The 13,585-nt window shown below is 43.6% G+C and overlaps 1 protein-coding gene and 1 pseudogene across 3 annotated transcripts; one reads left to right on the forward strand and one right to left on the reverse strand.

Moving 5' to 3' along the window:
- Positions 1 to 174: 174 nt before the first annotated feature.
- Positions 175 to 1,032, reverse strand: LOC138624920 (arylamine N-acetyltransferase, pineal gland isozyme NAT-10-like; annotated as a pseudogene).
- Positions 1,033 to 2,210: 1,178 nt separating this feature from the next.
- zdhhc20b (zinc finger DHHC-type palmitoyltransferase 20b) lies at positions 2,211 to 13,418 on the forward strand. 3 transcript variants are annotated; one of them, XR_011311194.1, is made up of 15 exons: positions 2,211 to 2,333; positions 3,711 to 3,737; positions 4,139 to 4,233; positions 4,359 to 4,479; positions 4,581 to 4,650; positions 4,800 to 4,832; positions 5,390 to 5,510; positions 6,170 to 6,205; positions 6,444 to 6,576; positions 6,887 to 7,013; positions 7,177 to 7,266; positions 7,381 to 7,493; positions 7,580 to 7,627; positions 7,816 to 7,930; positions 12,799 to 13,418. XR_011311194.1 is itself a non-coding variant. In XM_069705500.1 (14 exons), exons 1-13 carry the CDS (start codon positions 2,216 to 2,218, stop codon positions 7,621 to 7,623), a joined length of 1,128 nt encoding a protein of 375 aa, XP_069561601.1. In that variant the 5' UTR covers positions 2,211 to 2,215; the 3' UTR covers positions 7,624 to 7,627; positions 7,816 to 8,140. The 3 variants fall into 3 exon arrangements, 2 of the variants coding, with proteins under 2 accessions (XP_069561601.1, XP_069561602.1); XM_069705500.1 differs by lacking the exon at positions 12,799 to 13,418 and having other exon boundaries at positions 7,816 to 8,140; XM_069705501.1 differs by lacking the exons at positions 6,170 to 6,205; positions 12,799 to 13,418 and having other exon boundaries at positions 7,816 to 8,140.
- The last annotated feature ends 167 nt before the right edge of the window (positions 13,419 to 13,585 follow it).

Genomic DNA, 13,585 nt, shown 5'->3' on the forward strand with positions numbered 1-13,585 from the left:
TGTAGTACAAAGATCAGGATCATACAACCTACTAATCCAACAATCGTAAATAGAGTTTCACTCAGACTTAAATGATAAGAATCAATTTAAAATTATTTTGTATGAATCAGAGACTCTGAAGTCCTCTTAAAGACATTATAATCAATTGTTTTTACATAACTGTGCTGTGCAGTAATAAGAGATACAAAGATATCTCATGGAGGTGAGATCAATATTTAACTGGGGGCGGTGTGAGCGCCTCATCCTTTGGTATAAACGGAGATTTAAGTACAATTCCAAATTTCTCTGCTAGAATACCGGGAATCTCCTCGTCCTTCAGGTCCCTGGTGGTGGTTTCTGACACCCCCCCCTGTTGCTTCTGTAGGAAATGTGACGGCGATCAGCCTGCGGCCGATGTAGGTGAGCCTCCCGCTTGGTGTGCGTCCAACGCAGAGAGACTTGCAGGAGAAGATGGAAAACGGAGAGCTTTGTGTGGTACTGGCACATCTCAGCGAAGTCCTCCAGACACCGGGGTTCAAGGGTGAACTTGTAGATCTCTGTCCAGTCTCCATCCTCACCTTTGTTTTCCTCCTTTTGCCACTCCACAAAGTACATCCCCGCCTTCCTCCTAATGCGGTGGCCCTGCTCCTGGAGGCCACTAGTCTCTAGTGAAAGGGGAACACCGAAACCCGGAACCCCGCCCGTCGCCCAACAACCCTCACCATCAGGATCAAGTGGTCAAAAGGTGTCCCGCAGCAACCCGTGCCCAGACCCCTCACCTGACCCGAGAGCAGAGCGACCTCGACGCCCAGGTTGGTCAGCAGCCAGGCGAAAAGAGAGTTATTCTCATAGCAGAAGCCTCATCGGCGCTGGTTCACAATCTTGTCGTACACTAGCGGAGGGTCAAGCTGGACTCGTCCGCCGCTGTGCACCGTCAAGGTTTTCAAACGGCACCGACATCAGGCGGCAAGTGTGAACCGAGCGCAGCAGCTCCAGGGTGGGCTCGGTGGAGCCCGCAAACCCAGTGCGAGATAAATATGTCTCCACGTCCATCTTCACCGAAGTCACTTTCGCTGCTTGCTACGGATAGGCGACGATACTTTTTCCTCCACTTCGGGCACCTGTTCCAGTGTTTCCTTGATCATTTCTTACCTGCTGACTCCTATTGTGGAAGGTGCAGAGATCACCTGTCAAGTCAACTGAACTATCAAAACAAAAGTAAGGAAAGTATCATCAAATCATATTTGCAGATATGATCAAGTGAAAAGAACAAGTAGAGGAGTGGCTACCCATAAATATAGTCTATACATGTTACACTATGGGCTGTTAATGTGCAGAGTTTGGCTATATCAAGTTGTATAATAGCCTCGTGGGTATTATTTTAGGGCAAAACGGTATCTGTGCTATAGCTTGTGTTTATAAAATAGATTTTGCAGTAGAAATAGAGATGACTGTGGTTTATTGTTATTTTACAACAAATAGCCTGAAACAAACATTTTGGTAGGTTATGGGGGTTATATATATTTTTGTTGTTGTTGTTGTTGTTGTATGATCTAAAGGTGCAATATGTTAGATTTATGTTTTGTAATAGCCTACCACTTTGTACATTAGTAGGCGATAGTAAGTCACTGTAGTGTCCAGTTTGTCCTCAGTCCCAGAATATCAGCAGTTTGGTCGAATTTTGTGTAATTTAACCTTTCGTGAGTTCATTATTGGCTCTTTTTTTAATGGTAGCATTGAGGTGCAAAACACAACAACAAAAATGAGTAGCCCTAAAGTGCTAAACGCAAATACAAAAATAATTTTTTTAAAAACACAACAACATTAAGGAGCAGTCCTGAAGTACAAATCACAAAAAAGAAAAAAAAAAAAAACACAGAGACATTATGGAGCAGTCCTGAAGTGGAAATCACAAACACAAAAAGAAAAACAAAACAAAACTACAACAGGCTGGTGAGCCTATAACAGCTGGTTAACATGCCTTATCTTTTTCAAAACAACACATACATATCTTTGAAATAGCATCAAACCCTTTATTTCTTCCCATTCTCTGGATAATTTTAGTTACTTGTGGAATTATTGAAACTAAAAAACAAAAAAACAAATCGTACATATTGCACCTTTAAAATATTGCTCCGACCGCCTCCTGTCTCCTTTTTTTTATTTTTTTTTATTTTTTTTGCTCAAGTGACGTCACCCGACGACACTCCCTTTTTCCCCCAGCACAGGGAGAAAGATGGCGCCCACACACGTACTGAGATGCTGTCAACGGGGTTTAGCATGGATACCTGTGATTTTTATCGCCCTCGTCGTCTGCTGGTCGTATTACGCTTACGTGGTGGAGCTTTGTATATGTAAGTAGACCTCCCGCCGCCGCCTGTCCCCTCTTTAGAGCCTTTAAACGCTGATGTGGGGTTTTTTTTTCCAGCGTGCTGTCCACACAAACACACAGCTGCTGCTGCTGCTGCTGCTGGCCAGCAGGAAGTAAATGGACTCCCAGCTTAACAAAAGGTGTTGTTGCAAGCCTTTCCAAAAACATCGCGGTACAGCGCAATTATCTGCGCGCTGCCATCGCTCGGGGTTGCCTTATTTCAAGGGGGAACGTGTTTTGGTGAAAGAAAAACTTTCACCGTCCCTACAGCTGCCGTGTCGTCTCTGTGGAGGTTTTTTTTTTTTTTTTTATTTATTTATTTATTTATTATTTTTTTTTTTGGTGTGTATCGAGCTGAATAGTCTGAATGGAGATTTAAAACGCCAACTGAACTGGGATTTTGGCTGGTATGATGAACACTTTTTTTTTTTTTTTTTTTTTTTGCTTAAAAATGAGAGATAGTGCTGTAACATTGGAGATAAATGGAGGAACTTAAAGGACTTCCTGAGCTTGAATTGCGGATGATGGAGGGTATGTGTAATTTTTTTTTTTTTGTAATTACAAAACTTTTTCTGTGTTAAAATCACAGATAATCCACGCAGGATTTGAGGTCACGGCCTGTTGCTATTTCTTATAATGGGTAAAATAATAATAATACCAAAAAAAAAAAGTGCATTTAAATAGAGATACGAAAAGGTTTCAGAAAACCCTATTCGAGAGGAAATATCTGACTGTGAACATCACCCGACAAGATATGTGGCTTTGTCATCTGCAGGACTCTTAGATGCTTGAAGAGATGAAAGTATCCGGTGGGGCTTTTCTTCAAGGAAAAAAAGCTCAAATATGAGAAAAGTTGTGATTCAAAGTGCATTTTTTTCCCTCAGCAGATAGACTTCGGAGATGTCAAGTTCATTTTTCGCAGGATTTTTGATCCAAATTTGTAATTTGAAAGTCCATTATTGACCTTGGAAGCATCATCTGACAATACAGTCGGATCCCAAGCCGGAAAAGAAAGCTTTGAAGTTCTTAAAAAAAATATATAAATTTGAGTGGGCACCCTCTGTCTGCCGAGTATAACTGTTTTGTGATAGATTCAAAAGCTCTCGAACAGCTGAATGGGCAATACCATGTGGTTTTTGTCCTTTTTAAAGAAAAGGTGAAAGATATAAGTATGATTTTCTGAAACAGAAATATGTATAACATATATGTACTTATCCCCGGCTGTATAAATCACATGATGCTCAGTTTCCTCTGCTAATCCCTTTGTCGGTTCTGTAATCGCTTCTTTAAATGCCCCTGTGATTGGCACTGTTTTGCTGAGATTCTAACATGTTTATTGTGTCTGTTTGATCTCTTTCAGTCACCATCCCCAGTATAGGAGAGCAGAGTAAGTGTCCCGGGGGATCAAAACAAGGTTTATTTAATGCATTGTGAATGGATGCTGTATTGAACTGGGCCATTCTTCCACTTACTGGGATAATCTTTCTGAGGTCTGTTGAAATGTGTTCTGTAGACTCGGCTAAAAACAGGCTGGCACAGAAAAACATGCTTTCTCTCAAAGCGCTGAGGCTGGCCTGCTTGAAGCCCGGCAGCTCCTCCTCATTCAGCATTCAGCTCTCTTCTTTCATTCCCTAACTATGTAGATGTATGGATTTTTTTTTTTAGCCCATATACCCAGTAACATCGGCATTTCCTTATATCAGCTGGTTAATGTGCACGCGTCCGCTGTCAATGCACACACGAGACTGTCAAACCTGGTGATTCTGATGCTCGGTTTTCCTCCTCCAGTTGTCTACCTGATCTGCTTCAACCTCTCTTTCATCATGTTTGTATGGTCCTACTGGAAGACCATCTTCACCAAGCCTGCCAACCCCTCCAAAGAGGTATTCAAAGCCATTTTTTCCCCCCCCCCAAAAAAAACGACACACATCTGTAATCCCCCGCTGCAATAATATCAATTTCGCAAGTGCTTTTAAAGATAATGTATGCTGCTCTCGTCACCCCCCAGTTTTGCCTGCCCAAGGCTGAGAAGGAGCGCTATGAGAAGGAAGAGAGGCCAGAGTCCCAGCAGGAGATCCTGTGGAGAGCTGCCACCAGCCTGCCTCTGTACACCCGCACAGGCGCTGGAGGTATGTCTGTGGCACCGCGTGCGACTGAGAGGAAATTTGTGAAGTCCGGTTTGCTTTGGACCTGTGCAATAATTACACACTGTTGTGTTACCACCATGCAGCAATCCGCTACTGTGACCGCTGTCAAGTCATCAAGCCAGACCGATGTCACCACTGCTCCGCTTGTGACATGTCAGAGAACCGTATTACTAAATAATCACTGTTTTCAGCCATGTTATTTTCTCTTCCACTTGTTTCTCGATTTTTTTAATTTTTATTTTTTTAATTGTTCTGATGTTTTTTTTCTGAATCTTTTCATCCTCTTTGGCTGCATGTGACAGGTGTGTGCTGAAGATGGACCACCACTGTCCCTGGTATGTAAGGTTCACTTCCCTTTTTTTCTTTTTTCTTCTTCTCTTTTCTTTTTTACATCTCAGATGATTCACACTTCATGCGAAGCATATTTAGCATTAGATCCATCAAGCTGTCGAATGTTTACACCAAATTACAAAGATATGGATACGATCAGCTGCTTCTTCATACTTGAAAGCCGACAGCAAACGGAAATCTGGACCGGTGCTCGTTTGACTGTATTCGTTTGTTCTTAACTGAGTTGAAAACTTAAAAATTGAAGTTTAAAAATGCTGAAATGGACTTTGTTTGAACTGCACTTTGTTGGCGACATATCAAGAGCACAACACGATGCCAAAACCCCAAAAAACATCAATCGAGCACATGGATCTTGATCTAAAGTACCAAATTGTTTGATATTTTTGCATGGATGTTAAAAACCATTAGAGCTTTTGATGAAAATGTCACCTCGTGAGCGAAAACCAGTTGTTGCCTTGCCAGTGCCAGGGAGCCTCCAGCTTGCGATCGGCTCTCTACTCGGAGGAAATGATGTCAGATGTGACCTTTTGTGTGTCTGCAGGGTGAACAACTGTGTAGGATTCTCCAACTACAAGTTTTTCATCCTCTTCCTGGCCTACTCGCTGGTGTACTGCTTGTTCATTGCGGCCACGGTTCTGCAATATTTCATAAAGTTCTGGACAGTAAGTAGTGGCGCACACCCGCGGCGCGCTGCCGGTGCGAATGTGTGTCCGCGTGATGCGGATGCAGATCTGGGTTGCACGTCAAAGCCGGGATGCGCGTCCTGTGAGCGGGTTGTGCATGGTGCTGACCTCCCCTGTGCTGCGCTGTGCCTCTCCTCCTTGTTTTCCCCTGTCCTCTCTCACCCTCCGCCCTCTGACCCCTCTCTGTTTCCCGTCCGTCCGTTATCCCCACTTCTCTCACACTGGCTCATTGTTCTCTCATCCCTCTTTTTTTTTCTTTTTTTTCCCCCCCTCTCCCCTCCTCTCTCCTTCTTCTTCAAATTCTCCCTCGCCACTATCGGAACCATCAGTCACGCCACTCATTGCGGGTCGCAGACACCTCCTTTCTTTCCAGCGTTTTTCTCTCTCCCTCGCCGGCTGCTCCACTTCGATTTCCTCTTTCATCCCTTTGTTCTCTCCATTCTGGGCACAGTTTGCTCATTCACCCACTCTCTTTCTTTCATCCCCCCCCACCCCCCACCCCCTCCAACCCCTCTTTTCACCCGGCTTGGCCTTGACTTGTGTTTGCCTCCTGATTTCTAAGTGCTCTACCCTCCCCTTCCCTCCCGCCTGTTCTCTCCTGGTGTTGCTAACCAGTCTCGTTTCTGTTTGTACTAAAGCTTTGCCGGAGGAAATCGGCAGAGAACTGCCCAAAGGTAACTCAGCCATCCTCCGAAACCTTTCAGCGTTACGGTGCCTCACCGTCATTGCCATGGTTCACGTCGTGATGTGCATGCAGTAATGTGCTCCACGAGACTCTTCTGATTTTTCAGTTATTCCCCCTCCTCCCCACACTTTCTCCGTCTTATCGCTCTTCCTTTCCATAAATATCCACACTGTGTATTTTGTTATTGATTCCTGTCTCGCTCTCCTCTTCTCCCGTCTCTTCCCCAGAATGAGCTGCCAGACACTCACGCCAAATTCCATGTCTTGTTTCTTTTTTTTGTGGCGGCCATGTTCTGCATCAGTATTTTGTCCCTCTTCAGCTACCACCTGTGGCTTGTAGGGAAGAACAGGTCCACCATAGGTAACAAACACACATTGATTCAGCAGGAGTTTATCTTTTATTTAAGCAGCTCAAAAATGCCAACATGTTTCTCTATATACATTTAAATGTGTGTGTGGAGGTGATTATACATCTGCCAACACAATTTGTCAGAAGTTCTTTTATCTAAAATGGTTCAGAAGATATTTAGTGATGACCTTTTCTCATTGTCACAGTCCTAGATTTTCATCAGGTGGAGGTTGCATGTTGTTCAAATGTTGTAGAGGTGGTTAAAATGCCTTTTTTTTTTTTTTTTTTTTTTTTTTCTGTCCACGTCCCTCCCTTCCTGCAGAGGCGTTCAGATCACCGGTCTTTAGGACAGGCTCTGACAAGAACGGCTTCTCTCTGGGTTTCCGGAAGAATATCGCTCAGGTCTTCGGGGACCAGAAGAAGTACTGGCTGCTGCCCGTCTTCACCAGGTAAAAGGTTTGACTTGCAACTGATGCTGAAAACTGTGGATGTCCTCTCTGTATAGATCAGGTCGCTTTTGTTGCGGGCCCCGTGGAAGTCGAGCCCGGTTATAGTACGTTTCCTTGCGGGTTGACGGCACTTAATCTTTAGCTTCCTCTTTGTTTACTCCAGTCAGGGAGACGGTCTGACGTTCCCCACTCGGCTGGTCAACGCTGACGCAGAGCAGGCCACGGTGACCCTGCAACCAGAGCCCAATAAAAGGTGATAAATCTCAGTGTAATAAAAGAGACTTGGTGTTTCGCACGAGACCCCGAAGACGTTTTTTTTTTTTTTTTTTTGCTCGGCAAACGGACCTAATGGCAGTTTATTTTCCAGTGCTGCCGACGTCCCCGCCAGCCCGCTCGGCGAGTCCCAGAATCGCCTCCTGAGCACCGAGCAGCATGCCAACAACATCGGAGACCATCTGCCTAATAACGCCCTGAAATCAGGTGAGCTCCGGCAGGAGAGATAATATTTCACAGCCAGAATTAACATTAACAGCTCCCCTCATCACATATTCTGTTTGGTTTCACAGCTGAAAGTGAAACCATTACCATCTCCATGGAGAGCGAGTCCTAACCAGGTAATCAGTCGGTCTGTAGGTTCGAGTGCAGCTCTGACTTAATAGTCCGTGTCGGGCCTGCAACGGTCACATTTATTGTGTGCAGATATGTCACACAGAAGTACATAATTGTACAATTAATGCACATTTTGAATGTAAACAATGGTGATTTATGCAATTATCTTTGTTTTGTTTGTTCTCTGCCACAGGAGAAGCGCCTCAGTCATCTAATATGATGCCTTAAGCAACACAGCAGTGTAGTTCATCACTATGGCAACAGTCCCCACCCCCTGGTGCAACCGCATCCCCACGGATCCATTCAGAGTAACTATGGAAATGCAGTCTATTTGCCCATCACAGCACAGTACTGCATTTATGGCGTTTTCATAAGCAGTGTCATGAGCCCATTTCACACCAACCCTCATCAGACATGTGATGCAAGCTTGTTCCCAGTCACACCAACGCACACACACACACACACACACACACACACACACACACACACACACACACACACACACACACACACACACACACACGCACGCATATTTCCTTGTGCCGTTTTTTTTTTTTTTTTTTTTTTTTCACACACTTGGAGCATTTATTCAAGAAGAATATCTGAAAATCTTGGCGGGAATCGTTTGGTGTTTTAATGAGACAACTTTTTGTGCCAAAAGCTTTCTGGGTGCACCGAGACTTTATTTTACTGACACAAAGTGGCAGTGAAGACAAGCTGGAGCTGAGCAGTATGTTTGTTTTGAACATTTTTCTCTCTTGTTGTCAGAAAGGCAGTTCAAGCAGTGGAGAGGGATCAGCTTATCTGTGACACATGTTTTTTTTTTTCTTTTTGTCTTGTTTTTAACTAATAATGTTGGAACGTGCGGTGAATGAGGGCCGCACCTTTTTTGAGATGGATGTTTTCCACCAAAACCTGGACTATCTTACAGAGGACTGTACTGCATGGCTCAGTGGAATGCACCGAGTGCACAACAGGGAAGAATGGGTGGCACTTTGGATATCAGAGCACAAGATGGAACATTTGCACTTTGTAGATTATCAATTTCCATCAAAAAAACGTGCTGCTTTTTTCATTTTAATTTTAATTTAATTTTTTTAATCATCTCCAAAAAGCATCCTGGTATGATGGCTGTTGCTAGTAGCGTGTATGCGTGTGTGCGTGTGTGTATGTGCGCGTGCGTGTGCGAGAGGAGAATGTATGTAACACTCGAAGTCTAGTCATATTTCCTCTTTTTTTTTTTTTTTTTTTTAACAACTAATGAGACTAAAAGAATCAGCTTTATGTGTTTTTGTGGCCAACTTGTGTTCAAACATGCTATTTGTAACCGGACAGTTTAACCTGGGAGATGTTTCTCTCAGTGCAATGTGCAGCGTACTTCACTTCCTGTTCTTTTAGAGTCTAATCAGTGATTGTTAGCCTGTGATCTCTACAGCCTGTTTTTCTACAGCTCAACGCTTCAACCTTTTACTAAAGACACCAACACTCATTGCCAAAATAAGGGCTGGCTTATCAGGAGCTCTGACCTCAGAACCTGAAGTGTTTACAGCATTCTAGCTTTATCTTAACCTCACTGGCCAATGTCATCTTAACCAAATTTCATATACAAGTAGTCGTTGCAAATTTTTTTATACAACATTTATCTGTCCTCTCCCACCTGCTGTGGGATTATGATGTCCTTGCAATACCAGTGCTGGCCAGCAGGTGACGACAGGACTCCGGTACTCTGCCCTGTTCAGCTGGAGAATCTTCTGTGCATCGTCCCGACTCGGGGCTCAGCACACTTTCAGGCTAATTTCAAGGTGGAGCTTTCTTCAGAATAAGATGTTTTCTGAATATCCAATTAATATGCAGCAAGAAGTCATCCGGCTTTAGTTCGAAAGTGAGCCGGAGCCCTCTGATCGACTGTAAAACAGACGCGTCGGCCGCAGCTTCCGTTCTGCTCGTCACTGTAGTCGTGTGTAGTTTAGTGTTGTGACCTTGAACTGTTAAAAACGTAACGGTGAATTGTATCGGTGCTGAACATCTGGTCTGTGATTCACAGGGGCCTGCCAAAATCTCTAAAGAAAGACTTTTTAAAGAACAAAAGAAATAATCAGACTTCACGCATATCACACGCCATGTCAGTATAACCAAATAATAACTGTTCAGGAAGGAGTTTCACCTCGTTGTGATTGACGACACTCCTGACATTACAAGCACGCATGATCACACCCTTGACTTGCTGGACGAGCCTCCTACATACGCATCCCACCACTCTGGTGATGTACAAGATTACAGCCGTGTCTGTTGTGTGGAGTTAGTTAGTCGTGTCGTAAGGGGGGGGCAGGGGGGGGGGGGGTTCTTGGTAATGTGCTGAGGATACCACAGACAGATAAGGTGAGGGTATTAGATGGAATCAGGGCGCGTTTAAAAAAAAAAAGAAGAAAAAAGAATATCAAACAGCCTGCTCTTTGGACTTTATGTTTACGTTTCTATCCTTCCGATCACGTTAGACCTTTTGAGCCCGAGTGTATTTATAATTAGTCTTTACAAAGCCGTGATTGGGGGGTATTTGTTACTGTATAATTACACTGTGGTTGGATCTCAAAGTAGAGGACTGTTGGAGGTCACGATCCAAGCCAAGGTTGTGCTCTGATCTTTTCTAAACCTCACACTCAAACGTTTAGTTCATTAAAAAAAAAAATTAAAAAAAAGGACATTTTGTATCACGTCTAAGGAGGTGGGTTCGTGCCACTCGTCACTTCCAGCCACTGATTCTGAAACGTCAAACCTGCCCTCTTGTTGTTTGTCACATTGCCTACAGTGCATCTGGAAAGTATTCACAGCGCTTCACTTTTTCCACATTTTGTTATGTTACAGCCTTATTCCAAAATGGATTAAATTCATTTTTTCCCTCAAAATCCTACACGCAATATCCCATAATGACAAAGTGAAAATAGTTTGTTTAAAAGTTTTGCAAATCTATTAGAAATAAAGAATGAAAATATAACGCGTACATAAGTATTCACAGTCTTTGCTCAATACTTTGTTGAAGCACCTTTCACAGAAATTACAGCCTCAAGTCTTTTTGAGTATGATGCTATAAGCTTGGCAAACCTATTCTTGGGCAGTTTCTCCCATTCTTCTTTGCAGGACCTCTCAAGCTCCATCAGGTTGGATGGGGAGTGTCGGTGCACAGACATTTTCAGATCTCTCTAGAGATGTTCAATCGGGTTCAAGTCTGGGCTCTGGCTGGGCCTCTCAAGGACATTCACAGAGTTGTCCCGAAGCCCCTCCTTTGTTATCTTGACTGTGTGCTTCGGGTCATTGTCCTGTTGGAAGATGAACCTTCGTCCCAGTCTGAGGTCCAGAGCTCTCTGGAGAAGATTTTCATCAAGGATGTCTCTGTACATTACTGCATTCATCTTTCCCTCGATCCTGACTAGTCTCCCAGTTCCTGCCACTGAAAAACATCCCCACAGCATGATGCTGCCACCACCATGCTTCACCGTAGAGATGGTATTGGCCAGGTGATGAGCGGTGCCTGGTTTCCTCCAAACATGACGCTTGGCATTCAGGCCAAAGAGTTCAATCTTTGTTTCATCAGACCAGAGAATTTAGTTTCTCATGGTCTGAGAGTCCTTCAGGTGCCTTTTGGTAAACTCCAGGCGGGCTGTCATGTGCCTTTTACTGAGGAGTGTCTTCCGTCTGGCCACTCTACCATACAGGCCTGCTTGGTAGAGTGCTGCAGAGATGGTTGTCCTTCTGGAAGGTTCTCCTCTCTTCACAGAGCAACGCTGGAGCTCTGTCAGAGTGACCATCGGGTTCTTGGTCACCTCCCTGACTAAGGCCCTTCTCCCCCGATCGCTCAGTTTGGCCGGGCGGCCAACTCTATGAAGAGTCCTGGTGGTTCTAAACTTCTTCCATTCACAGATGATGGAGGTCACTGTGCTCATTGGGACCTTCAATGCTGCGGACATTTGTCTGTACCCTTTCCCAGATCTGTGCCTCGATACAATCCTGTCTCGGAGGTCTACAGACAATTCTTTGGACTTCATGGCTTGGTTTGTGCTCTGACATGCACTGTCAACTGTGGGACCTTATATAGACGGTGTGTGTCTTTCCAAATCATGTCCAATCAACTGAATTTACCACCGGTGGACTCCAATCAAGTTGTAGAAACATCTCAAGGATGATCAGTGGAAACAGGATGCACCTGAGCTTAATTTTGAGTGTCATGGCAAAGGCTGTGAATACTTATGTACATGTGATTTTATTTTTTCATTTTTGATTTTTAATAGATTTGCAAAAATTTCCCCCAAAAAATTATTTCACGTCATTATGGGGTATTGTGTGTAGAATTTTGAGGGAAAAAAAATAATTTAATCCATTTTGGAATAAGGCTGTAATATAACAAAATGTGGAAAAAGTGAAGCGCTGTGAATACTCTCCGGATGCACTGTATATTCTCTCTCTCTCGGCTGTTTGGCCTCGAGACTAAAGTGCGCGCGTGTATTTTGTAACGCTTAAGTGAGTGTTCTTTTGTAATATTGTCGTCTTGGGAGAAATGCTTCTGTGCAGCCATGAGATTTTTATATGTCTGTGAACATCCATAACTGTCCGACTAATGCTCAAAAGCATGGCGCCTAACTTCTGTAACGTGTTTTACCATAAAAACGGGGATTGTGGTGTTATAACGGACTTTTCTTTTTGTCTTTTTTTTTTCCAACTATAGCTAGGTGCGTCATGTTTGAAATTAGCTTTACTCTGGTCTGTCTCAACTTTATAAATGAAGCCATAAAATTCTTGCGGAAGAAGGATCTGAAAATTTCAGTCTTAATTTTTTTTTTTTTTTTTTAGACTGACAACGGGCTCCATCTGCATTCACAGTGCAGATGTAGCCCACCATAACTTGCTTATTGCTACATCCTTTTTGTTACAATGTCCTATTTTACAATGTGTGTGTGTGTGTGTATATATATATATATTGATAATGTAAGAAAAAGACAACATATATATTTTTCTTGTCTAATTAATTTTACTGTTCCTATTTTGTGAATGAAGTACATGCCTCTACACAGTTAACGTGAAAATAACAATAAATGTTTTTTTTAAACCTCCAGTCAAATTTTGAGTGCTCTGTCGATTTAGCATTGCACTTTTTTATTTTTATTTTTTATAACTGTTTCACCAGGGACCGGGGATATCAGCCTGCCCACCTACTTTACCCACAATGCAGTGCTCACACAGGGTACAAGCATCGCTGTCCAACCCAAGGACAGAACACCCAGGCGCAGGCAGATCCCTGAAAGGTTTGCAGTGTAATGCAGTGAGGAAACAGACTTGTACATTTGGGAAAACAAAGCAACTGCTTCACAAGAGCGTGGCACAAAACAGGAGAGCCAGTTCTTCAGAACAGGACTCCATATTCAACTGAAAGACGAGGGACACTCATTCGAGAACAGTGATTTACACATTAAGGCGTGGAAAGACCGATGGTTTAAAAAAAAAAAAAAAAAAGGGCTATTCTACCTCAAAGTGGAACAGAGGAAACGGTCTACGACACCACTTATCAGCCACTTAAAATGCAGTCCTGAAATCCCCACCCAGCAAGATTATAAACCAGTCAAACCGTAACTATTGTGACCCTGACGACTCGCATATAATGGCCAGGTGGGTCAACAACCCAAAACCTATTCACACCACAACTACTGTCATACATTGCGAGCTTGTTGACGCCATCGACTCCCAAGGTACTTATAAACTCACTAAAGATTAAAGCCTGCCCCCCCCCCCCTCCCACCCAGTCAACTAGAACAAAATAGGGGAACCGTCTTTGAGGCCGTTTCAATTTGGCTACTTCAATCCGGACCTGTGTATGACCTGGCCGTCATCGGACCGTAAGCGGCCGGCAAAAGTACAGGTGGAAACTCAAATCGGGAAGCATTGAGCTCCGATCTGTTCAGGCTACCTCCGAATGT

This window comes from Brachyistius frenatus, unplaced genomic scaffold (assembly GCF_029030835.1).
Source record: "Brachyistius frenatus isolate BFR_SWC_R1_liver_20210118 unplaced genomic scaffold, ASM2903083v1 Contig_57, whole genome shotgun sequence".
Classification (NCBI taxonomy): Eukaryota; Metazoa; Chordata; class Actinopteri; family Embiotocidae; genus Brachyistius; species Brachyistius frenatus.

Excerpts from the sequence above, each read along its gene's own strand:
- zdhhc20b (XM_069705500.1), top strand. The coding sequence starts at position 2,216 with ATGGCGCCCACACACGTACTGAGATGCTGTCAACGGGGTTTAGCATGG. Across the intron at positions 5,511-6,169 it reads ATTTCATAAAGTTCTGGACA|CTTTGCCGGAGGAAATCGGC; the intron begins GTAAGTAGTGGC and ends TTTGTACTAAAG. Across the intron at positions 6,577-6,886 it reads GAAGAACAGGTCCACCATAG|AGGCGTTCAGATCACCGGTC; the intron begins GTAACAAACACA and ends CCCTTCCTGCAG.